Source organism: Lissotriton vulgaris, chromosome 11 (genome assembly GCF_964263255.1).
Source record: "Lissotriton vulgaris chromosome 11, aLisVul1.2, whole genome shotgun sequence".
Lineage (NCBI taxonomy): Eukaryota > Metazoa > Chordata > Amphibia > Caudata > Salamandridae > Lissotriton > Lissotriton vulgaris.
Window position 1 is genome coordinate 980,120,040 of NC_141699.1, and position 25,352 is coordinate 980,145,391.

The 25,352-nt window shown below is 48.8% G+C and overlaps 1 protein-coding gene across 2 annotated transcripts in view; it reads right to left on the bottom strand.

Moving 5' to 3' along the window:
- Positions 1-25,352, bottom strand: part of SMC4 (structural maintenance of chromosomes 4) — a 512,503-nt gene that overhangs the window by 96,868 nt on the left and 390,283 nt on the right. For both annotated transcript variants that reach the window (XM_086944206.1, XM_086944207.1), the window contains exon 18: positions 20,388-20,577. In XM_086944206.1, the coding sequence (XP_086800332.1) occupies positions 20,388-20,577 (190 nt within the window). The remainder of the gene's footprint in view (positions 1-20,387; positions 20,578-25,352) is intronic.

Below are 25,352 nucleotides of genomic sequence, written 5' to 3' on the forward strand. Positions count from 1 at the left end.
CGGAGTTTCCTCACGGTGACATGCTTCATCATTGGGGACATACCAGTTCTCTACGAAAAGGGGCGTGCTACGACTTGCGAACTACGTAGGAGCACTTAGTTGTGAAGGACTATGTGTGGTGCAAAAAAAGTGTAGTGAGGTGGAGTGGGTGAACAAGTGAATTTTAAAAAATACAGTGCTAGTGGGCCTCAATTTATTCTGCTCCTAGGTTGGTATATTAAAAATGGGGTTTATACTGTGATCCGACCGACTATGAAGGTAGGTTCAGTATATGGTCAACATGTTTCAAGCTACCCCTGGCATTTCTTCAGGACCATACAGGGACCAGCCCTGTATATGCCACTCCTAGAAACCTAAAATTAAGGTTAAGGATTAATTAATGTAAAGAGGGTATTTACAATAGTGCACGCTGCTCAATATAGACACATGCTTGGTTAAAAATACATACGCGGTAGCTTACTGACGTGTGTATTGCTCGTTGAAGAACATTTGTGGGTGCTTAATAGCACTTCGTGGTCTCTGAGGGGGGGCGGTGTCGCTTCGGTGGAAGCAATGTTCCTGATAGGCAACACAGCACGGCATTACCTAGCTGTTGCCCCGTCGGACCGCATCTTAACGACCGCTTGGACTCCCAGTCGGGTCCGCTGGGCCCGAAGGTGCAGCGGAGCCCGACGGAGGAGAACAACCTCATGACCATGAGGAAGGCTTCAATCTCCTCCGGCGTCACGTTCTGCCCAGGGACCGTCGGGTATGAAGCAGGCCGCGGCGCTTGCGGCTCTGGCGGAGCCACGTGGGAGGTGTCATCCGAACCCCCGGCCGTGTCGCCCGAGCATCAGGTGGGGGTGAAGAGTCAGAAGAGCGATGTCTTTTCGACTTCTTGTGCCTCTTACCCGAGGACTTGGAGCCTGACTAGTGGTGGCAACTCGTCGAGCTACGACGACTCCGGTCCCTCGACCTCCTTCCGGACCGGGACCTCGAGCGGCGCAGGGCAGACTGCCGGAGCTAGAGACGCTTGTGGGACCGCTCCCGCCTAGCCTTCGACGTCAAGCCCGGCAGTCGGGGCACGACATGTCATCGTGGTCGGGCCCCAAGCAATGTAGACACCGGCGATGTGGGTCAGTAACCGACATCAGTCGGTTACAGTCGGCACAGGGCTTGAACCCGGGCATCCCTACTGGCACCAAAAAAGGATCGAAAAAAGCTTAGTCAAAAAGTGACTAAAGTGTACCACTTTCTCCAGACCTGCGCTTGCTGGCGCGGAAAAAAGAAGAACTGACGTCAGCGCGTGAGGGCGGCGTCAACGTACTCCAACTAAATCATCCCGGCGCCAACGACTGATGCGGAGCCGCAGACGACGCCTACCGACACGCAGGGGTACTGCTACGCAAAATTTTCCGGATCCAGTCGGACTCCTGGGGATATTCTAAGGTAAGGAGTCTAATACTAACCCTTTTCTTTCAGATAGGCCACACACTGCTAACCATTCCTCTCCTCTCTGCACAGCGCCGGGACACTCCCGTCTGAGGTAGCCGCACGCTATATAAGACACTTATTATTAGATACCACACCGTAGATCCTATAATACAAGGTAATACTTTTTCAACTAGACCCAGGTTCAAAGCTACATGTGAGAAGTTGGCCTGATATATGATGCTCACTAGTTCTAGTGATCACCTTGTGTCATCAGTCCAAACAACCCTTATGGTGATTGGTTGTAAAGTCAACCTTATAGACCAGCTATCCTAATGGTAGCATGGACAAAGCAGTTTTAGGCTAAACTCTTTTGGCATGTGAAGCCAGCTGTTTTACCACATATAACCCCTTGAATACCATGTGAAAGGACACCACACAGGTTGTCATGAAAATTAACAAGATATTTATTAACACACACCTCTGAACTCTTTATGAGATCAGAGGGCTAAGCACATGACAATCTCTTAGGAAAAATTAGTTTAAGTTGCACAAATTACAATGGTGCCCTAGGGGCACGACAAACCATATACTAAGTAAATGGTATATGGAAATCGATAGAAGGAATGGAGCTGTCCAGAGGCTGTAGGATCGCTTGGACCACGCTACCCTAACTTTAGGTAAGTAATAGGAGGCCCACGGAACGAGTGTGTAGAGTGTGAACTCACACGCGAGATGCGTAAAAACGTCTACGGACAGTACAGTTCAAGAAAAAGGTGAGTACGGACAATCCTGACTAGTTAGGGCTAAAACAACTGTGGAATTGGACACTAGGAGAGCCAATCTACCCGTGAGCACCGAAATGCTCTCGTTACCTCACCCACGGGCTGCGGGTGCATAGATGCTAAGTCGTGTCGGGTTTCTGCATTGAAGTCTATGGAGCCTGAAAGAAAAGATGCTGCAGGCGACCAGGAGGAAGATGTCCGGTGCGATCCAAGGGTGGATCGGTGATGCTGAAGACCTGAAAGCAGAGGGGACAATGTTCAAAGTCACTAGCCAGTGACTGGAGTGGAACCAGGAAGGAACCAAATGCTGTTGTCGCGATCAGGTGAAGAGTGGACGCTTGACTCTGCAGCCACGTGGACCAGGAGGTGTCTTCGACGACCAGGATGGAGGCACGAGCTGTCCCACGCAGGCTCTCGCTGTCGGCGGTGTTGGTTCCGGATTCGGCATCAACAGGCCTTGGCAAAGGCAACCCACGCGGAGAGTGGAAAAGGCGTCTGGTGCGGACCAGGAGGGTCCGGGGAACTTCTCTTTTGGAAGAAATCAAGGGCTAGTCTGGAGCAACCAGACCAGCGGTGTAGTCTTCAAGGATAGTCGTCTAGGAGGCCACCAGCCAGCCGGCAAGTGACCAGACAACGCGTCTAGCAGCAAACAGGCAGAAGGGCCCCACGTAGATCTCGTGGATGCTGGAGGGCTGGTCTTTGGTGCAGGAGCTGCTCGGGGCTGGGGCTTCCCAGTCCCCAAAGCACTTCGTCGAGGTTACCTCAGAAGTCGTGCTGGAAGCGAAGTGCAGTTTCTCCAAGATGGCCGGTCCCACGTGTCTCGTCGCACCCACGGATCTCAGCTGTGCTGCAGATGTGAGTTGAGGTCGGAGAGGTCTGGGAATCCGGGTTTCGTTGAGCTCTGAAGTCTGGATCCTCGAGGGAAGACGACAAAGTGAAGCCGCTGGACGCTTGATGGTGCCTGCTTGTGCAGGGTGGACACTCCTTGCCCACAAGGGATATTTCTTCAGTCTTCTGTGTAGAAAGTCGAAGTCCAGAGTTTCTTCTTGTAGAGTTTCAGTTCAGGATTAATCTAATTTGGAATGGGACCAGCTCCTACTTTTATTCGCCTAAAGGGGGCTGTACAATGACTAGGTCCCTCCTATGGGTGGGACCAGGAAGGGGGGTGGTTACACCCCCTATCCTTTGTCCGGTGTCGCGCCAGAGCTGGGGCTGGAGTGCCCCAGCAACTGGTTGGAACCGGTGTATGCACAGGGCACCTTGTGTGCCCCAGGCATGTCTCATTTCTTTCAGCCCTGTCCTACCCAATACACAAAATCCTGTCTGAGGTGGTGCTAGCACCTCCCAAGGCAGGAAACCCTTTGTCCAGGCCTCCCTCGCTGGAAGGACTCCCAGCAGCAGGAGGTCAGACTTGTGTCTGTGGTGGCAGCATCCATTTTGTGATGCTGAGGCTCAGGTTAACTTTAACCGGGGTTCACAGTTACATACATGTCGTGTCCCTCTAAAAGGGTGGAATGCTACCCCCGTCGCCAGAACTGGCGAGGGGGTAGTATTCCAATTCGTATGACCCCTTACTCGACATGTTTTGATAATGCTATGCCAAAGTTAGCAATAACCGCGAGGATTATAATGCACTGAAGAGTATATGGTATAGCGTTATCATGGAAACAGCTAAAGGACTTGGTTCCGAAAGCTGCAGACAGGCTCAGCTCATGCTAGAGCACTATCTCACATAAGTCCAAGCACTCAGCCTCCAGGATTGTTAAGGCCTGCCATAGGAGTGACTTATAGGAGTATATGTGTCCAGTTTAGGTTTAGATATAGGTATACTATATCTATAGTAAAGGGTGATTACACCACCTTGCCCCAGCTGATTGATCAGCCAGTTGTGTCAGATTTGGATAGACAGCCAGGGGTGGCATAATATATGCTGCAGCCCCTCGTAGGCCTTGGGTTCACTTATGCCCTGGGTACCTATGGTACACAGTACAAGGACTTACAAGAGTGACCCAATACCAATTGGTAAATGCACCTAAGGTACATGGTTGTCAATTTAGAGAGAGAAAAGCTAGGCTGTGGGTCTGATTAGCAGGCCCACAGCCAGGGAAAGTCGTAAACCAGCGAAGCAAAAAGCAAAAATCGGGGGTGACCGTAGGATTGCAGACCCCACTTCTACACTAGTGTTACTTTTCCCTCATACAAATCAGGTCAACAGACATTTTTAAGAACAGAAAAAAGTCATACCATTGGTTCCTACGGGAAAAAGCGTTAATGGTTCACAGGTTAAGTAAATTATTTACAAGTATGAGTTTTGGGTATTAGGGCCAAGGTTCCCCAAGGTCCAGGTAGGCACTCAAATTTCACTACCAAAGGCAATGGGGCAGCTGGGTGCAGAGTGCAGGGGCCCAATGTTTGTCAAAGACATTAAGGGGGCCTTTGGTCAGGGACTGCTTACCAGCAGGCCACTTGGTTGTGGAAGCGAAGCTCGTGAGGTCTGGATCAGCACTGCAGGGGCCAACACTCAGCACAGGAGCTGCACTGCCAGCAGCCTTGTGGATTTCAATGGAGATCTCCAGTTCTGAAAAGATGCTGTAGGCTCAGTCAGTGAGGCTTCCCGAAGCGACCACTGACTGCAGAAGTAAGCTGGGTTGTTGTGGGATGCCTGGACATTCGGGTGGGTCACCCAAGGCCGTGGGGAGTCTGGTGCAGGGATGGGGGTCAGCTTAATCTCAAGGGAGGTTGGGGGATCACCAGATCCCAGGTCAGGATTGCTGAGGAGACCTCATGGTTTTTGGTGTAGGAAAGTGTGTTTATGTTGCAGTAACCTCCCCACTTTTTGCCAGACTACTGATGCACTTTGACTTGATGTGCCCTTTCTCCATATCAATCAAGTTCCCAGGGTCTGTATTTTCCCCATAAAACGAACCCAATTGGAATCTCTGGCCACAAGTCAGCCCCTGTAAAATGGTACCACAGGAACCCAGGGCACCGTGACCAGAGTAGCCCTTATTGTGCCACCCTTCGAGGTCCTGTAACATGACACTTTCACACTGCCTTTGCAGGCGCCGTGCACTGATGCAGAACAAAGCGAAGCATCGACATGGCACACATCCCTGTGTGCCATGCCCACAAACCACTGCCCTGGCATACATCAGTCACCCCTCTAGCTGGGTGCCCTATGCCAGGGGTGAAGGTAAAGGACATAAGCCCTGCACCCCCACAGTACCCGGGGCCATTCCTAGGCACTAAGTGCGGTGCTACCATTAAGAGTATATGGGGCTGGGGAGTTTGTCATTACGAACTCCAGAGCACCATAATAGCTACACTGACGACTGGGAAGTTTGGTATCAAACTTTCAGTACATTAAACCCACATTGATGCCAGTGTGAGATTTAATGTAAAATGCACCACAGAGGGCATCTTAGAGATGCCCCCTGAAAATCGACCAACTTCTAGTGACCTAACTGAGTGGCTGCTTAGGCTGCCACCACCAGACTTGTGTCTGGACCCCTCGAGGGCCTGAAACAATGCACATCCTGGGACGAGTTACCAAGCCTCCTCCCCAGGATGGGCAGGGTTCACCAAGAAGAAGCTTCAAAGGCATGTCGCCTTTGTGAGCCTCCCCAGACCATTTTCTGCTTTCAGCAACTGGTCCCCCCTGGTTCTACCCCCCAATTTAGACAAGGGGAACCGGCGGGAAAAATAAGTGAGGAACAGAGGTGTGCCCACCTCTGACAACCCCACCCCTAAGGTGGGGGAGGTGAGGTGAAGCACCACCTTGAATCCCCGCCATCTTGAGAATGGGGGACCCGGCCAACCAGGGACAGGCTCCTGCCCCTCTCCCACTGGAGAGTGGAAGAATAGAGGGTGTACCCACCAGAGGGAAGGGACCCATTTGTCCCTGCCCTTTACCTACCTGTAACGCCCCTAAATGTAGTATTTAGGGGCACCCTGAACCTTCCTTCCTCAGATCCAGAAAACACAAGAAAATAAGGATGAGAAGCCATGCAGAGCTAACAAGAGGACGATGCCCACTGACTTGGCCCCAGCCATACAGGCCTGTCTCCCCTCGAACCTGCTCCTGCAAAACCCCGGTATGTCCAGCAGCCAGCAACCTCAAAAACCCCGGAGGACCTGCCCGGCCTCATCTCGAGTGGAAAAATAATACAAGGAGGTCCCCCGGCATTCCGGACCCAAGATCCGGCGACCCCTGACCTGCCTCAAGCCTCCAGATGACGCCTGCAGCCTCAATCCAGAGGACCCCCCCCCACTACAGCTACCAGAGCGGGTAAGAAGAAAACAAGTTACTTACCTGTAACTTTGGTTCCCCAGTATTGGTAACTTTCATAGATTCCCATGCTTTGTATCATTCCCCGTCGTCGGAATGGGAGCCTCGGTAAATAGAAAATACCTTAGTAATAAGCACAAAGTGAAAAAATAAGCCTAGGCCTCATCTCATTTTGTAGCTTATCCCCCTCTTTTTGTAAAAGAGACAAAATTCTTGCAGTAGCCAATCAGAGCAGCCTCACCCCACAGAACCTTCCTGAGAGAACCTCAGAGCCTCAGATTTTCGTAGCCGTTGTGAACAGCAACATCATAAGACAAAAAGGCTGAACTTTCCCAGGGGAGGCGGGTGGGCGCATGGGAATCTATGAAAGTTACCAATACTGGGGAACCAAAGTTACAGGTAAGTAACTTGTTTTCTTGCCCCAGTATTGGAACTTTCATAGATTCCCATGCTTTGTATCAGAATAGCTAGCAGTAAAGAGAAAAACATATTTTGTAATACGTGCACCTGAAAATGTCATACATAATTATGATAAGAAAAACCAGATACACATTAGCATCACAAAGCAAAAATAATAACAAGTAATACAAAATATGCAAACAGGAAGGCGGGATAGAAGGAAAGCTCACCGACTTATTGGAAAAGGTTCCTCAAAACCGCATGGCCCACTGCCGCATCCTCTTTAACAGAAGGAACCAAGCAGTAGTGGCGAGTGAAGGTGTGGACACTGCTCCATGTCGCCGCTCTACATATGTCCTCGATCGGGACACCTGCAAATAGAGCCACCGATGAAGCCATTGATCTCATAGAATGAGCACGAACTGCTCGCTGAAGTGGTTTCCCCGCTGCTTGATGGCAAAAATGTATAGCACTGGAAATCCAGCGGGAAATGCAGTGTTTAGAAACTGAACACCCCTTTCGAGGAGCGCTGAATGAAACAAAAAGCTGGGGAGACTTTCTGAACTGTTTTGTTCGCTCCAAGTAGAATTTAAGACATCTGTGAATGTCCAGAGAGTGCAAAGCCCTTTCAGCTGGTGCGGAAGGCTGCGGAAAGAAAGATTTTAAGACCACTGGCTCATTCAGATGAAATTCTGAGGGTACCTTTGGAATAAATTCAGGATTTGTCCTTAGAATGAGAACATTATTTTTGAACTGTAGAGAAGGTTCCTCAATTGTGAAAGCCTGGAGCTCACTAACTCTTCTAGCCGATGTCAGGGCCAAGAGAAGAGCAGTTTCCACGAGAGAAACTTAAGGTCAGCCCTATGAATAGGCTCAAATGGGGCCTTCATTAGCTGTGACAAGACCAAATTCAGATGCCAGGCTGGTGGTGGAGGCCGGACTGGTGGAAAAACCCTGAATAAACCTTTCAGGAATTGTTTAATAATCCTTGCAGACCACAGGGAAGGACCTGATGATGAACGTCTGAATCTAGAAATGGCCGCTAAATGTACCTTTACAGAAAAAGGAGTCAATCCAGATTTCGCCAGAGAAAGGATGCAAGTTAAGAGTTGGTGTGGTGCAGAAGTATATGGATGTAGACCTTCCTTCCGACACCAAAAACAGAATCTCTTCCACTTAGCCCGATAAATTTTGTTCGTACTAGGCGCTCGGGCCTGGGCCAAAATGTCTTTACATTCTCCTGAGAGATTTAAACCCTGGAACTCTGAAGCCACGCTGTCAATTGTAGTGACTTCAAGTCCGGATGTAGAACCTGTCCGTGAGCCATTGTCAACAGTGACGGAACAGGACGCAGGAGAATTGGCTGATCCTGGGAGAGGAGGAGAAGTTCTGTGTACCAAAACTGCCTGGGCCATGCTGGTGCGATCAGAATCTTCCTGCACGGTTCTACCTTGAGCTTGCGGATCAATCTCGGAATCCGCGGAATGGGAGGAAAAGCGTAAACAAATACGCCGGACCAGGCAATCAAAAGCGCATTCCCCAAGGATTCCCGATGGTGAACCCTGCTTGCGAAGGACTGGCATTTGGCGTTCTGGGGAGTTGCAAACAGATCGATGGTTGGGGTCACCTAACGTGCAAACAGATCCTCTAGAATGGCCTGATCCAGTTCCCATTCATGGCTGATAGTCTTTTGGCGACTCAAAGCGTCCGCTGTGGCATGGAGTGTTCCCGCCAGATGTTCCGCTGAAAGGGTGATGTTGTGTTGGATCACCCAATTCCAAAGCCTCTGTGCTTCCTTCGAGAGGGTGGAAGATCTCGTTCCGCCTTGCTTGTTTATGTAGTGCATGGCTGTGGTGTTGTCTGTACGAACCAGCACTGCACGGTCGCGGATTCGCGGAAGGTAGGCTTGTAAGGCCAGACGAATGGCGATAAGTTCCAGTAGATTGATGTGGAACTTGACTTGGACTGGGCTCCAATGGCCACTGACCTTTAGTTCTTGGAGGACCGCTCCCCATCCTTCCATGGAAGCATCTGTCGTCAATACCATGGGAGATGGTGGAAGTTGGAACGGTAAACCCCTGGAAAGATTGTCTTTCAGCAACCACCAGCTGCTTGCCTTCCTCATTTCCGGAGTAATTACAATCCTGTCGTCGAAGGAGCCTGTGACCTGATGCCATGGTTTGTCCAACTGTTCTTGCAGTGGACTCATTCGCAGCCTGCAGTGTGAAACCAATGGTATGCAGGATGAAATCGATCAGAGAAGCGATTTGTACTTGCGAACTGACAAACTTCCGTGTCTGAAGAAGGCGAGCTGAAAGAATCAGCTTGTTTTGGCGTTCCTACGAAGGAATAGCCAGGCAGCACTCTGTGTCTAGGAGTTTTGGAGGGGCGCAAAACTGATTTTTCTCTATTGAGCCGAAGACCCAGTTGCTCGAACAGCTGTCTGCAGCTCGTGACTGCCCTGGACGCCTCTTGGAAAGAAGGAGTCTTCAGCAGCCAATCGTCCAGATATGGGAAGACTTCTAAAGACTGCTTCCTGAGAAAGGCTGCCACTGGAGATAGTACCTTTGTATAGATCCACGGAGCGGATCGGAGACCAAAAGGCAGTACTTTGAATTGAAAATGGCTCTTGCCTACTGTAAACCGAAGGTATTGCCTGTGAGCTGGATGAATGGGTACGTGGAAGTAAGCGTCTGCCAAATCTAGGGTCGCCATGTAGTCCCCTGGATTGAGAAGGCGGAGGATGTCCTGAAGAGTGATCATCCTGAAGGACAACTTGATGAGATAAGTGTTGAGCTGCCGTAGATCTAAGATCGGACGCCACTTGTCCCTCGTCTTTCGAACCAGGAAGAACCTGGAATAGAACCCTTTCCCCTTTTGGGAGAGGGGTACAGGTTCTAATGCCCACTTGGTGAAGAGTTGGTGGGCCTCGAGATGAAGGAGCTTGAGATGTTTGGGTGGAAAGGCGACTGGAGCTCTTGTTGGAGGAAGATCTTGGAACTCCAACATGTGTCCTTCATTGATGATCTGTAGGACCCACTGGTCTGTTATGACCATCCAGTTGTTGAGGCAATGGGTAATCCTGCCCCCCACTGGTGTTAATGAGGGTCCAGGAACAGTGGAAAGAGCCACCTGGCCGCTATTGTTTCCTGGTATTGTGGATGGATGGATTGGTTTTTATATAGCGCAATATCACCGCCAGGTCTCAAAGCGCTTTGCATTGGGAACCAGTCTTGGAATTTACCTGTGAGATAGCCCCAAGGTGAAAGCCAGGCATCCCGCCGCGGGGTGCCGTAGTGGAGATTAAGCAAGCTATTGCCCAGAGTTGCAGAGTGTGAACCTGTGATTCGAGTAGGCACCGAAGCGAGAATTACTGAGCCCGTAGACATTTTGGGCTCAAGAGCCTGCCGCGTCAGGAATTGAACCCTGGTCCCGGGTCTGATCTCAGCGTCCGGGTCTGCCGCCTCTAACCAGTGAGCCACACTTCCTTTGTTGCCCTGGTCGTCCTCTCGTCTGTTGGCGAGAGAAAGAGCCCCTCTGAGAGTATTGGGGTTTGTATGTTTGACTAGGTTGTGAGCCGGAAGAGTAGCGGTGCTGATTGCCGCCTCTATAGGTGGAGAATCCTCTACCTCTTGCTCCTCTGAAGTGTACTTTGCGATATTGTAAAGTTCCTAAGGATTTGGCCGTATCAGTATCTTTCTTTATGCCCTGTAGGGCGTCATCCACGTGTTTGCCAAATAGCATCTCTCCATCGTATGGCAGATCAAGAATCTTATTCTGCACCTCCTGTGTGAACCACGTGGCTCTCAACCATCCTTGGCGTCTCAGAACCGCCGACACGGCTAGCGCTCGAAATGCTGTGGTTGCTATATCCATAGCGCAGCCGATCACCTCCGAAGAGGCTCGCTCTCCCTCCAGCAATATCTTCTTTACCTCTTCCTTAGAGGAATCCTGCAGTTCTTCCACAAACGGAGAGAGGTCGCACCACATCTGGCGATCGTAACGCCCCAGAATCTCCAAAGCATTAGCCGCTCTAACGAGAAGACTGGCCATTGTGGAGAATCTTTTACCCACATTGTCTAAACGCCTGCCCTGTTTATCCGGAGGCGTAGTTAGCGGCGTGGATGGGTTTTTTGATTTGCTCTGTGCGGCCTGAGAAATAACAGAGTCAGGTTTTGGTTGACCCAGTAGACACGCCGGGCTGGCATCTGGTGCCTTATACTTTTTTTCCAGTCTTGGAAGCACCGGGAGGACTGTGGCTGGATTTTGCATAGCCTTCAGACCAAACATGTTCAATGATGGGGATTGAACGTACGGATTTACTGAATGGTTCTTCGTACAAAAAACATTCGGACTTAACCGTGGTAACTGGGAGACCAAACCTCTTGGAAGCCCGTTCCATCAAATTGTGAAAACCTCCAACATCCGCTGGAGGAGAGGTAGCGTTATCAAGTTCTGTGATGTCCGGATCACGAGGGTCATCTGGATTCCAATCCACGTTCTGGTCTTGGTCAGGGTCCACTTGTTGGTCCGCATCTGACGAGGCAGTATCATCATCTGTATCATGAACAGGCACTACCTCTTGTGGATGTTCTGCAGGCTCCGTTTCACGCCCCCTCGAAGGCAGAGAGTGTTCTGCCGCAGGCTGTGATGGCTGAGGCGGAGGGCGCACCTGTTGAACCTCCTGAGGAGTAGGAAATCGCCTTTGGTAGTCCTGCAACATAAGTTGTAGATCCGAGATGAGTGGATGGCATCGCCACCATCTCTTTTTGAGATTGACGCGAAGGCTTCTGCAAAGGCATTTGCATGCAAGGCATTTTCTGTCGTCCATAATAATCCTGTGGAACATACTGTCTGTGTTCCATCTCTCCTTCCTCAGAACTGATATCCTGAACTTTAACTTGTAGGTCAGAAGGGCTATAAGCTTGGCCAAAGTCGCTATAAGCGTCTTCATCAGAATCCTCGTCCAACAGTAGGTTAGGTGGAAACTTTTGAACCTGTCGCGGGAACGTCATCTCTGGTGTTATTTGCCTCCTTCTGCGTGAAAAAAGTTTTCAGTCGTCTAAGACATAGTCGACTGGGTCGTCGTCGACGGTAATGCCTTTATGGATTGTGTCGTCGACGGAGACGCCAACGAAGAAACTGCGCTCGCCGTCGAGGATTGTGCCGTCGACGAGAAGCTCATAGTCGACGATGGATGGAGCGTCGACAGGATCGTCGACGAACTAGTCGTCAGCAGCAAGGTTACAGGAGTCGTCGACACGGTCGTCGTCGTCCTCGTCGCCGAAGCGATTCTGGTCATCGTCGTCGACGTGGAGAAAGTGATTTTCGTCGACGACGAACAGGCATCAGGTGTCTTAAACACAGTTGATGGCGCAGGTGCCGTCGTCGCAGCCGTCGTCGACGAGGCTAATTTCACAGACAAGTCCTTTTTTACAGAAATCGTCGGCGTACCTGTGGTTTTCACCGTCGACGAACGCTGTTTTTTGTCAGAAACGACCTCCTGAGTTGCAGTTGAAGGCTTTTTCACCCCTCTATCCCTTTCAGAGGGTGGTGAAGTGACAGGAGCAACTTTCTTCGCCTTCTTTGAGGGTTGCGACTCCTCAGGCTTTCCCTGCCTCTTCTTTTCACCGTGGTGAGGAGATTTTTGGGAAGCAGGCCTGTCAGACCTATCAGAGGTCCCTGGTAAGGCCTTGACAAGGGGCTCGTCAGAAGTAGAAGGGGGAGACCTACCCCTCTTCTTAGACTTCTTAGATGACACCATTGACGAGGAGCCCTCACTGTCTGAAGACATAAGTTCTTTGCGGTCCTTCATCTTTTGAAGCCATGTGAGGAGACGTCCTTCCCTGTCCCTCAAGGTCTTGGTGGAGAAGGTTCTGCAAATCTTGCAGTCCGTGGCTTTATGGTCCGGATATGGGCAGTATATGCAGTCCTCATGTTTGTCCTCGACAAACAATCTCTTCTTTGAGCAAGTAGCACAGGCTCTGAAAAGTGCTTTCTTCTCCTTGTCAGACATGACAAAAAAGAGATACAAGTTGAAGAAAAAATAGCTTGGAATTGAAGAAAATGAGCAGAGCTCAATGGAGACTCCCTTGCACAACGTGCGGTAGAAAAATCTGAGGTTCTCTCAGGAAGGTTCTATGGGGTGAGGCTGCTCTGATTGGCTACTGCAAGAATTTGGTCTCTTTTACAAAAAGAGGGGGATAAGCTACAAAATGAGATAAGGCCTAGGCCTATTTTTTCACTTTGTGCTTACTACTAAGGTATTTTCTATTTACCGAGGCTCCCATTCCGACGACGGGGAATGATACAAAGCATGGGAATCTATGAAAGTTCCAATACTGCGGCCAAATCTGACATCCCAAGGCACCCCTGCCCCAGACGCCCACAGCCTTGTGCGCCCAATCCAGCGGTGCCTAACCAACCCTCTACATCCCTACTTAGCCCTTGAAGTGGTGGTCGCTCCTGGAAGATCCTCGTCCCTGAGCCTGCAGTGTTACTTTGTCCCAGAGAATCTCCATTGAAATTAACAGGGCACCCGACCTCAAAACAGCACCCTGCACCCGGCCGCCCTAGTGCCTCTGAGGGTGCCCCTTTTGTGCTAACTTGGTCCCTAACTTGCCCTGATCTTAACCCTAGGAGCTTAACCCTAGGAGCTTTGCTCCCACAACCCCGTGGCCTGCTTGCCAGCAGCTACCAACCGGAGTCCCCCTATCCTCCATAGGGAAACATTGGGCCTCAACACTGCAGCCGGCCGCCGGAGTGCCGCTCAGGGTGCAACAACAGTGCATCACTGACCCTGGGAGACCCCCCCCCAAATCTAACCCCAGGACCCAAACTCCAAAGACCGATCACCTACCTGTAAACTGATAACTACTTTTTCCTCATAGAATAACATTGACACTTTCTCCCAAAATGTTTAGAATTGTCAACTTTTGAAAACTACAAATATTCCTTAAAAATCAGCCAAATAACAAAAAACGCATTTTCTCACTTGTTTTCAAGAAGTGTCCCAGTGCTGAATCAAGGTATCCAGCACCGAGTAAGAAAAAGTATTGTTAACCTAACTTACCTGCCAAGTGAATTCCTCCCATAGGATAACCTTGGTGATTCTATGCGAAATAATTTCTAAGTGTCAGCTTTTGAAATGCAATAACCTTTAAAAATCGTACCTCTAACTAAAACACATTTACTCACCTGTTTTCAGGAATTGTCCCAGGGCTGAATCTAGGATCCAGCCCTGTGTTAGCAAACGTAATATGAAAAGTAATGAACTGCCTTTTCTTTGAAAAAGGCCCATTCATTTGAATGTACTATACCTGCTAAGTGTTGCAAACTGCTTACTTATAACTGTAACCAAACCAGTATAAGTTCTACTACAAATTTGTAACTCACTACTGCAAAGTTGTTTTATGCTTACCTGTGCCAGGCTTGCTTGGTTCTAGAAATAAATAGTATAATTTGTATACAAAACAATTGGCTCAGAGTTCAGTTCTTGAGTGTGAATTCATTTGCTGACTGAGTGTGTACCTCAAATGCTTAACACTGTCCTCTGATACTGCCTTACTGCTCGACCAAGCTACCACTTTAGAAAGTAAAGTTGTATCTAACTATAACCTTTGCCAAACCTCTTGAGACCCTTGGACTTTGTACACACTGTACCTCACTTTGGTGCAGTATATATATATATATAGCCAGTTTCTTACATATTCCGTCCCGGCACAAAGCTCGACTGATCTGCGTGATCCAATGAAGGGAGAACGGCACTCAGACGGGATGCTAGCAGCTTCGCTAGAACTTTAGCCTCCGCATTAATCAAGGATATCAGCCTATAAAACTACAAGTATGTGCAGGTTTCCCGGGCTTTCGGATTACAACTATGGACGCCAATCTTTAATCTTCAGGTAGAATTCCTTTCTCCAAGCTTTCTATATACATGTTTTTAAGATGGGGGAGCTACTCATAGGGGCATGGATTTGAGGAATTCAATAGAAATCCCGTTGGGTCGCATTGCCTTCCCTGATTGGATGCTGAATATCGCTTTACAGATTTAGTCTTCTGTTCTGTCTGCGTCTAGCTCAGTTCTGTCTGTATCTGACAATGAGGGCAAATTTATTTTTGCCAGCAGGTTGATATTAATCGTCGGATGTATAAGTGGTGGAGGAGGTATATACGGTCTCCAAATAATCCGCAAACGCCGCCACTGTAGGTCTTGAACCTCTGAGGTTTCGGACTCAAGATTGGTTTTTTGTTCTTCGAAAAAAACCTGTTCTTCTTGCTCCTCAAACGGTTAGGCTGTATACGGGTGCTCTAGTACAGCGACGCCTGTTCTACCATCGAGATTTTGGGTGCTATCATTAATTCCTTCTTACGTTGTAAGATACTGGTCATTTCGGCTTCGTCATTTTTTGCTTCTTGATCTCCCTAGCGTGCTTTCGGTGTCGAGAATTTCTGATATTCTCTTTGTGCTCGACGGAGACTTTTCTGCTGCTTGCATTCGGCGTTCAAACCTTCAGGCCTCTATTTTTGTGTTCGACAATGGCTTCTCAGTTGACGCGTGCGTTGTTTTTAATTTTTGACCTCTTGTCTAGACGTCTGTGTGTCTTCCATGATAGTCTTTCGACTTCTTGGATTTTGATGGTCTTTGCCATTACTGAGTCCTTGTCTAAGGATCCTACGGAGTGTTTTTCTGGGACACCGCTGCGGTCTTAGAGTGCTTCAACACAGATGCTCCCTTCGGCGCCCTTGAGTCCGTCTTTTGTGACTGGTGTGCTGTTTGAGACTGACTGTTCTCTTACCTCTTGCGAAGTCTTCTTTTCAACCTCCACAACTTGGAAGTCAATGTCTGCATCACCCTATGACCCTTCCGCAACATTGTCCGAGTCGTCGCTGGAGAGGCCGAGATCTCTCAGTGATGGTGCCGCACTCTGGCCTTGCATGTTGAAGTTGGCTCTTATCTGCCGCTCTTACTCTCAACGTCTTCGGGGCAAACTCAGAAAAAGTATTGCAGTCTTCACTTTGATGATCGACTAGCAAGCAGAAATTTCAGACCGGATGCTGGTCCTCTGGGAGTGCTCATGGTGGCAATTAAGGCAAAACCTGAATGGAGTCTTGTCCATTACCACGTACAGGGAGCACCCTGTACACGCATTTCCTGTAAGACATCGACAAAATTTTCCTTTTCACTTCTCAGCACCTTGATTCGACGTGCGGTATTTTGATTCATCTTCTTTTGGAGTTTCTCTCTTTTCCTGTTTTGTTATCGATTCTTCAATCCAAATCCCTGGCGCGCTTTCCCTAACGATCCAGACCCAAGGGTGGAAAATAATCTGAAGATGGCGACCAAAGGTGGGAGCTTCCGGAAGAAGCACGTTGAGGTCCCAGGAAGACACCAAATGGTGGCATATCAACGCCCACGAAGAATGAAACAAGCATTTGCAATGCAATAGGTCTCGCATTAGGAAAGTTTGAGCTATTGGTATTGTAAATGACAATTTTTTTTATTTATGTGTTGGTTTTGAAAATAGCGAAATTAATAGCTTTGTCATTTACAATGCCAATAGTTATAACTTTTGCAAACGTGACACCCATAGCATTTGTACTGCAATATGTGTTGTATTTACGTGACTTAGATGTATTGATATTACAAACAATGGCTTTTAATTTTTGTTTAATAATTAATACTATAATACAAGTTATTGTAATTTATAATGGCAATAGCTTAAACTTTAGTAAATAACTTTTGTGAAGATTATGTTCAGTGTATTTTGTGACGAAAATCCAAGAACAGAAGTGAAATATTAACATCTTTTTGTGACATTTGTAATAAAGCTTGAAACATTGAGAGAACATATTTGAACCAGTTGTTGAATGGTTGCACAGATTGATGCTGTGGTGGCACAAAATGATTTTGTGGTGGCGACAGGTGATGCTGTGGCATTCAGGGATGTTATGGTGCCCCTGAGTGATGTGGTGGTGCCCCTGAGTGATGTGGTGGTGAGGGGCGATAGATAGAATGAGGGCGATAGATAGAATGAGGGCAATAGATAGTGTAAATATGTGGCATGTAATTATGTGGCAATGAGTGGTATTTGGAGTGTATGTTGCGTTGAGCGCAGTATAAATATGTAGCACATAATTATGTGGCACTGAGTGCTATTATGAGGAGTGTATGTTGTATTAAGTAGAATGTAATTGTGTGGCATGTGATTATGTGGCACTGAGTGGTATTGTGTGGAGTGTGTGTTGCATTCAGCAGAGTAAAATTAAGTGGCGTGTAATTATGTGGCACTGAGTGGTAATTGGAGTGTATGTTGCGTTGAGCGCAGTGTAATTATGTGGCCGACCAAGCCCTGCATTCTCTGAAGCTGTAGTGTGAAGCTAGGCCGGGCAGTCTGCTTGTGGTGAGCTCTGGGCCTTTTGTGACCACTCTAGTGTCCAATTCTCGTTGACAGGGTCACACGGCCTCAAGGGGGGCTCCTCATCTTGCAGCGTTAATGGCCCACTCCTTTTCTCCCAACCAGAGTGCCTGAGCTCTCTAGTGGACTTCCAGCTTGCTTCGTGGTCGCAGGGCCACTACAGCCCTCCAGTTGGGGCCACCAGGTCTCTTATCAATTACGCCCCTGCGATGCTGGGAGCTGTGCGGGGAGGCCGTGTATTTGGGAACCTCAATATCCAGGCATGGCCTGGAAATCACGACAGTCCAACCTACCTCTGCTGTCTGTCCCTGCTGCCTCGCTTATTGCGGCTGATGCCCTCCAGGCCACTCATCTCCCCAGGGGGTGGGCTTGCTTCGTTCACCCGAGTCTGGCGCTGTCAGCCACTGTACTCACCCGCGGCGATATGGGCTATTGCAAGGATTTGAGGTGGTGGGACGAGGGCCGCTTTATTGCACTGCCGCCAGCATTTTCCACCAAAGCAGTTCCTCCCTGCAACATATCGCCTCTACTTCCTCTGTTGCCATCTTGCCTCACTGCCACCCGGCCTCACTCCATCTGCAACACTCGGCGCAGCTGCGGTAGTCAGTGTTGGGAACTTTCAGTACACCTGGGCTGCTCCTTATTCCCTCCGCACTCTGTGCAGATGGTCTGGGGCAGCCACTCACTGAAGTAGCCCTGCCGACTGGTGTTGCCCCCACTGACTTCACCTTGGCACCATTTGCTGAACAGGTGTCCGGCCGCGCCCTGTTCAGGAGCACTCGCGCAGCAGAATGGGGTGCCACCGAATCTCGAGTGGGGTGCCACCGAATCTCGAGTGGGGTGCCACCGAATCTCAAAGGCGCGCCTGGGCAGCTACACATTCCTTTTGAGAACAGTGCCAGCAACCTGGGGTACCCGTTCCCCAATGTAGCTTGTTATTTCGGCACAGCACTGTAGCCTTCACTCCGGCACAATTTAGTAGAGCTGCCGGCCGGCCGCCCTCCGTCCACAAGCAGTCGACACTGCCGCGGCAAGCGCCTTAGAATTCAGCAGATGCCTCAGGGCAGAGCCACACACATTCCGCACCCGATGCTGCTGATTTGCGGTTGCCGCTCCCCCGGGAACCCGCTGATCTACTTATCGGTGCACCATCTTGGACATGCCCCCACAAAGAGCAGTTTATTGGGACCAAGTGAACTACTCCACACTGTAATCGGGATACAAACGTGCACCTTGGCAAGGGCAAACTCAGAAACCTCAATCACACAGGAGGCAATTATCCACCAAGACGTTTGCCCTCCCAAACACAAGACTGCATACCATCAAACAAGCGCTCGCCATTTGTCTCTAAGCCCCGTCCTTTTCAGACTGGGGGGCGGGTTTTTGACGGTTTACAGCCTAGAAAGAAAGTCAAAAACACGCCCCCCCAATCCGAAAATGACGGGGCTTAGATCCAAAGAAGACCGTCACTGGGACCTCTTCTCCAATGACTGGCCACCGTTTAGGCCAGCCAATGGAGAAGCGGGCGGGGCTTAACCTCGCTACTCCAAGTCATTAAATCTTGCAAGCTTGAGTGCGCAGCGCACCAGAGGCCACGCGAGAACTAAAAAAAAAAAAAAAAAAAAAAAAAAAAAAAAGGACTAATACAACAATTCCAGACCCAACCACTAGATCAGAGAATAATGCACAGCACATGAATCCAGAAAAGATTCATGCTGCAAAAGCCTTCTTGGGTCGTCTCACATCTAGCTTCGAAGTCTGGGGGAGCCACCTAAATACTAAATTATGGGGCCTTTTACGGGAGTAAGTAGAGCTAATGGGCACACCCTTAATTATCCCTCCCTCTTATGGGAGTGGGCATTGAATAAGTCCTTGACTCAATCGGCTACTATCAGAAGACGCTAGGGGTCTTATTACAAATGCGGGAGGCCTTTAAAGCTTCCCCTTCGAGCACTGGCCCATCCAGGGGGAGGGTTGGGACAGATCTGCACAGGATGTGCAATGTCTCAGGTCCCAGAGGATCTCCATCCAGGGGTCCAGAAACATGCATGTGTGCGGCAAACTGCCTAAAGCCAGTCAGAGCCCACACCTAGGTCAATAGGTTTTCAGGGGGCACCTCAGAGTACGTGTTTTAATAAATCACACTGGCATCAGTGTGGATTTATTACAAGGAGCTGTTTTGTACCAAACACTCCTGGTTTCAGTGAAGCCATCTTAGTGCTGGGGAGCAAGAGTAGTCTAGTTTCCAGCCCATACACTCTTTCATGCTTCCCTGGCACTTACAATATTTAAGAACAGGATATGCATTCACTTGTAGTATAGTACACGCTGCTTTAGGGCTGTAAGGCCTGCTAAAGGGTTGGCTTACCTATACCTACAGGCAGTTCTGGCTGGCATGGCACACAGGCAGGGTGCCATATCGACTTAGTTTTTCTCCTTACAAGGCATGCAAGCTTCAAGGGCAGTAGCATGGTTGTTTTGTGTGTGTGTTTGTGTGGGGGGGCAGGGGCGCAGAAGTATCAATTGTGGATATGTTATTGAGAAGAAGCACTGGCACAGTGGACCTAGTTGGCAGGGACCGTGTGCACTACGGTCAAAACTACAACACCATGCAAAAAGTGGGGGCTAACCATGTCAAAAGAGGCACCCTCAAATGTTCAAACTGCCCTTTTCTAAGATGGATGTTAGGCATGCTTGCAAAGAGAGCTGTAATGGGATAGCTTCGTAAACTTAAGAGTGTTAATGTAGTCCTGAAACCTTCAGATAAAAACAATTCTATTCAATAAATAATGGGAAATAAAAACTTGAAGGCAGCAGCATGTTGATTTGAGGTTAAAATTAACACTATTATTCATCCAGCTTACAGTGTAAATAAACAGTGTCAAACTATTGAGAACAGTCCAGATTTAACATTAGCACATCTCACTATACAGTGACTTATATGGGCTTCCCTATTTAGAAAAAAAGATCACAGTAGCATGCAGATTTACCACTGCATTAAAAGGTTGTATAGTAAATATAAACTTAGAAAATGAGGATTCATGATTTATTAAATGGAAGACAAGAAAATGGAGCCGTTCAGTTTACCTGCTTGCAGTCTTTATTGCCACTTGAGCTTTCGTAATGGAAGACGTACACTCGTCTATTTCTTTGTTTACTTTGTCTACTTTGTCTTGTTGAGCTTTAAGTTTGTGATTGTTGATATCAATGATTAGCTTATGCAATCTTTTCACTTCAGTTTCTACTTTACCAGCTTTCAATGCAACTTTCTCATGGTCTGTTAATACAAACACAGCATACAGATAAAATGTAAAAATATTTCTGTTAGCAGATTGCTTTAAAATTAAAAATGCATAATTGCTTAGAAATAGAAAATGCATAATCCATACTAGTGGAAAACTTAAGCGAATATGAAAAGGAGCATGCCATTTAATTTACAGTCACAGTGGGCAAAATACAATGAAGACATCCATAAGATTGAATATTGCAGTGCTTTGGTCTTGTATGTAGCGATTTACAGGCTGGACAAATGTGCACCTGTCGTCAGCATTAGAAAAGCTAGAAGCATATTTCAAAATACATGCAAATGACACACAGAGCTAGAGAAAGGACAAGAAAGCAGGGCAATGCACCAAGTGTCCGGACAACACAGATAACAGATTGAAAGTTTCTCTGTTTGAATGGAATCAAGAATGAGGTCACTATGTAGGGAGGAGCTAAACCACTGGCCCCTACATTGGTCGATTCCACTGGTGCTATTAGAGTAGGCAGAAAATGAGGAGGCAGCTATACAGATTGCATTTGCACCCCAAATTTACCAAGTGGACAGGGTCAGAAGACCTGCTTCAAAAAACCCTCTAGCTCCAAACCTATAACACTTGGTGGCAGCCTGCCTTAATTGGGACATTAGTGGACTACTGCAACTTCTACACTGCAACGTCACCAACATGAAGTGGATTAAGAGACGGAGTACTAAAGCAAAACAGCTTCAAGATTACTACAGTTTCTACCATTCCATTGATTCATTTTCAACAATCTGCTTATTGTAGTATTACAAATTCCAAAGAGTGATAAAATGTAACTGGTGCCTTTGTTGTGTCTGCTGTAGCAATTAGCTCTTGCTCAGTCCTGGCATTTTTCTTGTGCCCAAAAGCCATCTTGACTGACCAGGAGCTAATATTTATTTTAAATAAAGAAAAAGTTACTTACCTTCGGTAACGATAGATCTGTAAGAAAGATAGCTTAGTTATAGATTACTTACCTTAGAATTACCCCCAGGCGTCCAGACTGGATCCGGAAAGTTTTTCAATCAGCAGTACCCCTGCGTGTTGGCGTCGGTCGAATCCGCGTTTGTCGTTGGTGTGATCGCCAAGATGACGTTGCAATAGCTAGACACCGCCATCTCGTTCGCGGTCGTCAGTTCTTTAAACGACTGTCCACGCCAGAAGCGCATAGCCATGCAAGACACTCACCACTGGTGCACAAAATAAGGGCCCTGAGACGAAGTCCTTAATCCCAGAAATCAGAACGGGGAGGATGGTTGGAGTTGTAAGAAATCTATAACTAAGCTATGTTTCTTGCAGATCTAGTTACCAAAGGTAAGTAACTTGTTCATCTGAAAGAAAGTTAGTTATAGATTCATTACCTTAGAATAGATACCCCAGCAAATACCAACTTCAGCGGTTGGTCTGCGAACCAAGTTCACACCAGAAAGTCCTGGAGAACACAACGGCCAAAGAAGCAGTCTCTCCAGACTGGACTGTCAAGGCAGTAGCTCTGGGTGAACGTTCGCAGCGATGTCCAAGTAGCTGCCTGACAGATGTCATTTAGGGGGGACTCCCCGTCCCAAAGCAGTATTAGCTGCGGTCGCCCTGGTGGAATGGGCACGCAACCCCACTGGAGGCTCCATTGGCAAAAGAATAGCAGGTTTGTGCACGGCCCAACCTTTCTCAGTGCCCATGTTACCAACAAAGAGTTGGTGGTCGACCCGGAATGGTTTGGTGCGATCGAAGTAGAAGGAAAACGCACGTTCTTGACGGTGGAGCCTCTCTAACTCTTTTGAAGGATGCGGCAAGAAGGTGGGCAAAGTGATGGTTTGGCCAATGTGGAAAGAAGTAATCACCTTGGAAAGAAAGGAAGGTCTAGTTCTGAGGACGACCTTGTCTGGATGAATAACCAGAAAAGGAGGCTTGGAAGAAAGAGCTTGGAGCCCACTCACCCTGCGTGCAGAGATGAGTGATGGCCACCAGAAAAGTAGTTTTTAGAGTGAGAAGTCTGAGAGGACAGTTATGTAGTGGCTCAAAGTGAGCGCACATAAGGCTATTAAGAACTAAGTTCAAGTCCCACTGAGGAATTACGAAGGGAATAGGAGGAAAAAGATGAGTAATGCCCTGAAGGAATCTATTTACAACAGGGGATTCAAACAGAGAAGGCTGATCAGGAAGCTTACGAAAGGCTGAAATGGCCGAGAGGTAGCCCCTTAGAGTGCCCAGACCAGAGAGTCCTGCTGGGCCAAAGGAAGGAGGAACAAGAGAACCTCAGAAAGAGGGGCAGAAAGGGGATCCACAGCCGTTGCGGTTCACCACGCCACAACCAACTGCAGTCGTATAGTGTCTTAGTGGAGGGACACCTGGCTGCCAAGATAACATCATAGACTTCGGGAGGCAGGTCAAATGACGTCAACTGCTGCCACTCAATCTCCACGCAAGGAGGTGGAGGCTGGACAGGTTAGGGTGGAAGACCGTCCTCTGCTGCTGTGACAGAAGATCCTGCTGAAGAGGCAGTCGGATCAGAGGATCGATGGCCAGGATGCGCAGCTCGGGATACCAGACAGTTCGTGCCCAATTCGGAGTCACAAGAATGACTTGAGCTCGGCCACGCTTGATCTTCAGCAATCTGGGCACAAGTGGCATAGGTCGGAAAGGCGTATACAAAACCCCAAATCCACTTGCCACGAAAAGCATCACCTAGCGAGTGCTGCCTTGGAAATTCGATCGTGCAGAATTGCTGACATTGTGCGTTCTCTTCAGTGGCAAATAAATCTAACTAAGGCTCTCCCCACTGTTGAAAGACCTTGCACCACCTCCAAGTGAAGAAGCCATTTGTGATTCATCATGCACCTGCGGCTGAGTTAGTCTGCCCTGGAATTCAGAGAACCTGCCAGGTGTTGAACCACCAGGGAAATGCCCTGATGTTCCAGCCATGTCCAGAGAAGGAGAGCCTCTTGACATAGGAACCACGACCCCACCATGCCCGGTTTGTTGCAGTAAACACATGGCAGTGGTGTTGTCCGTGAACACTTGCACTACTCTTTCTGGTTCAGGAAGGAAGAGGGATCTGCCGTCGACCCAATCCTGGTTCATGAGCCACCACTGCAGTTGGCGTGCAGTGCTCTCCGAGATCTGGACGCAATCGGTCAGGCTCCCCTAATGCTGTGCCCACTGGAACTTAAGGTCCCACGGCAGAGACCGCATATGCCATCTGGCATGATCCACCAGCAGGATGCAGGAAGCCATCAGGCCCAGTAGCCGGAGGGTCATCCTGACCGAAACCCGGGATAGAGACTGAAAGATCTGAATCATGGCCTGAATATCCTGGACTCGCTGTTCGGGAGGATAGACCCGAAACTGTGTCGTGTTCAGAAGCACTCCAATGAAGAGTAGTCAAGTGTCACTTGGCACATTAATGGAGAACCCCAGCAAATGCTGGAGGTCGGCAGTAGTCTGGAGGTGGGAGACGACTGCCTGGGGCGAGCCAGCCTTCAACAACCAGTCGTCGAGATAGGGGAAGACTGGAAGCCCTGATCTGCACAGATGAGCTGCGTCCACTGCCATCACTTTTTTCGTGAACACCCGAGGGGCACTGTTAAGGCCAAAGGGGAGCACGGTAAACTGAAAATGCTTGTGGCCTACCGTGAACCGCCCGCCGGCAGGACAGGGATTTGAAAATAAGCGTCCTGCAAGTCCAACGCTACCATCCAGTCTCGAGGGCAAACAGGACCAGAGTCAGGGGCAACATTGTGAACTTCTTATGGAGGAAGCAGTTGATGTTCCTGGGATCCAAGATAGGACGCAGGCCCTTGTCCTTCTTGGGCACCAGAAAATAGTCGGAATAGCAACCAAGATCTACTTCTGGGGTAGGAACTCGTTTGATGGCGCCCTTGGCCAAGAGAGCCATAACTTCCTGTTGGAGAAGTGCCTTATGATCCCCCGACATTCAATGGTACTGAGGTGGCATGGCGGCTGGGGTCTAGGGGGGAGGGGCAAGGAGGAGAGTAGCCCCTTCGGAATACCTGCAAATCCCACTGGTCCGATGTGATGTTACGCCAGTCAATGGGGGAGATGATGGCGAATTCTGCCACCCACAGGCATGTGATGGGTCTGAAAGGTCGGACTAGGAGGGTTTAGAGGCTGCTGCAGAGGGGCTGAACCGCTTGCGCCGGCCTGTAGCCCTGTAATGAACGTGGTGAGGCACCCCTTCAGCAGCTATGAAAGGGGCAAAAAACAGACAATGCAGGACGTGTGGGGGAGAGGCCCAAGGACTTGCCCGTAGCCCGAGAGTCCTTGAAACGCTTTTGTGCACGGTCTGCGTAGTCGCGTAACAGGCGACAGGCAATCAAAAGGCATGTCCACCAGGGTGTTCTGGACATCCCCAGAGAAACCAGTAGACCTCAGCTAGGCGTAGCGCTGAAGGGCTACTGAAGTTGAAATCGTCCTACCCAGCAAGTCTGCGTGTCCAGTCCACAGCAGATGGTAAACTAATAGTTTACCTGTCGGTGTAGTTTTGCAGCTTGATGATCTTTCTGGATTCACTATGCTGTGCATTTTCCGCGGTTTTGTGGTTGGGTCCAGATTCGTAGTCTTTTCTTTTTTTTTTTTGTAGCCCAGGTGGGCGTCTACGTCCCACCTTTGGTGTATTTCCGGTGACGTCAGCACGCTTCCTGCGCAAGCTACTACTCCTGGGCGCCATCTTCAGATTCTTTTTCCTCGTGTTTGTTTTGTTACCGAAGTTATGGCAATGTTCAACTTAAGTATTTTCATCGCTTTAACCTTT